This window comes from Parus major, chromosome 28, assembly GCF_001522545.3.
Source record: "Parus major isolate Abel chromosome 28, Parus_major1.1, whole genome shotgun sequence".
In the NCBI taxonomy this organism is placed as follows: Eukaryota; Metazoa; Chordata; class Aves; order Passeriformes; family Paridae; genus Parus; species Parus major.
The window spans coordinates 1,988,792-1,990,199 of NC_031797.1; the positions used below are offsets into that span (position 1 = coordinate 1,988,792).

At 58.2% G+C, this 1,408-nt stretch overlaps 1 protein-coding gene across 2 annotated transcripts in view; it reads left to right on the forward strand.

Moving 5' to 3' along the window:
- Positions 1–1,408, forward strand: part of ADAMTS10 (ADAM metallopeptidase with thrombospondin type 1 motif 10) — a 64,060-nt gene that overhangs the window by 29,671 nt on the left and 32,981 nt on the right. For both annotated transcript variants that reach the window (XM_015651881.3, XM_015651882.3), the window contains exons 6-7: positions 316–399; positions 750–895. In XM_015651881.3, the coding sequence (XP_015507367.1) occupies positions 316–399; positions 750–895 (230 nt within the window). The remainder of the gene's footprint in view (positions 1–315; positions 400–749; positions 896–1,408) is intronic.

Genomic DNA, 1,408 nt, shown 5'->3' on the forward strand with positions numbered 1-1,408 from the left:
TGCCCCCTCCTCAGCAATCTCCATCCCCGGGGCTGCACAAAATGCCAGGAGTGGGGGCTGCCCTGCCTGGGCTCAGGGCAAGGAGCAGCTGCTGCGGGATTTTGGCTTCACTGCCGTGAGACAGCGAGCTCTGACCGTGGATTAGGGGATTCTGCTACTCAAGTGGAGGTGTGGGGTCCCGTTCCCATCCCTGATTCCCAAAAATGTTGTGTTCAGAGCCCAGCCCCAATTCCCTGCAGTGCCCAGCCCTGCCCAGCTCCCCCAGCCACAGAGCTCATTTTTAAGACTCCTCTTTTCTTGTTTCTTGGAGGTCAGGTTGCCAAACTTTTCCAGGACTCGAGTCTGGGCAATATTGTCAATATCCTGGTGACCCGGCTGATCCTGCTCACCGAGGATCAGGTAAGCTGGGCTTTGCTGAGCCTGTCCTGTGTCTGCACTTCCCTTCAGGAGCTGTGTCCTCCCTGGATGTCACTCCCAGAAATTCCCCCTGCTCTGCATCCTCCCAATGCCCCCTGAAGGACTGGGCTGAGGAGACCTCTGGGAATCTCATCTTGTCCATGATAAGGTGACTTCAGGGAGGTTTAAGCAGCTTTAGTTCTCATGAAGTCCCACTTTTCTTGCTTTCCCACGGCCTCCATGAGGAATTGGGGTTGTCTGGAGTGGTGTCAGTGCTCTGCTGGCACGGAATGGGCAGCACCTTCCCACCAGAGCCTTCCTGGGAACACACTCTCCCATTGCTTCCATTCCAGCCCACGCTGGAGATCAACCACCACGCTGGGAAATCCCTGGACAGCTTCTGCAAGTGGCAGAAATCCATCGTGAACAGGAACGGCAACGGGAACGCCATCCCAGAGAACGGCATCGCCAACCACGACACCGCCGTGCTGATCACCAGGTGAGCTCTGGCCCCTGCGGGGTGGCAGCTGTGCCCAGCCTCGGTCCCCAGGCTCATCCAAGGCTTCCTGACTCTCAGTGGATGCAGATTGTTGCAGTTTAGATGATTGGCACCCTCCAGTTGTGTTTGTTGGCACTCTCCAGCCTTCCCTGGGTCTTTGCTGGGCTCTCGGAGCTCAGTTTGCAGCCACGGCGCGTTTCTGCCCCAAAGGGCAACGTTGGGCACATGTGGGAGCCCAGCCTGGAATCCTGGAGCTTCCTGCTGGGGTGAAGAGCCCTGTCAGGCTCTGCTCTGAAAGGGGAAGAGGATTCCAGCAGGATCTCAGGACAGGACCGGCTCCAGCCAGCTGGGGATGTGGCTCAGCACATTTTAGGTGCCTCCATGTTGGGATGAGCTTGGAACACCCCTGTCCTGTCCCTGGGCTCCTGTCACAGCTGGGGAGGTCAGCAGAGGACCTGGATGCTGGCTCAGACCCCGAGATCTGTGTGAAGGGCTCTGAGCTGCCACGTGCAG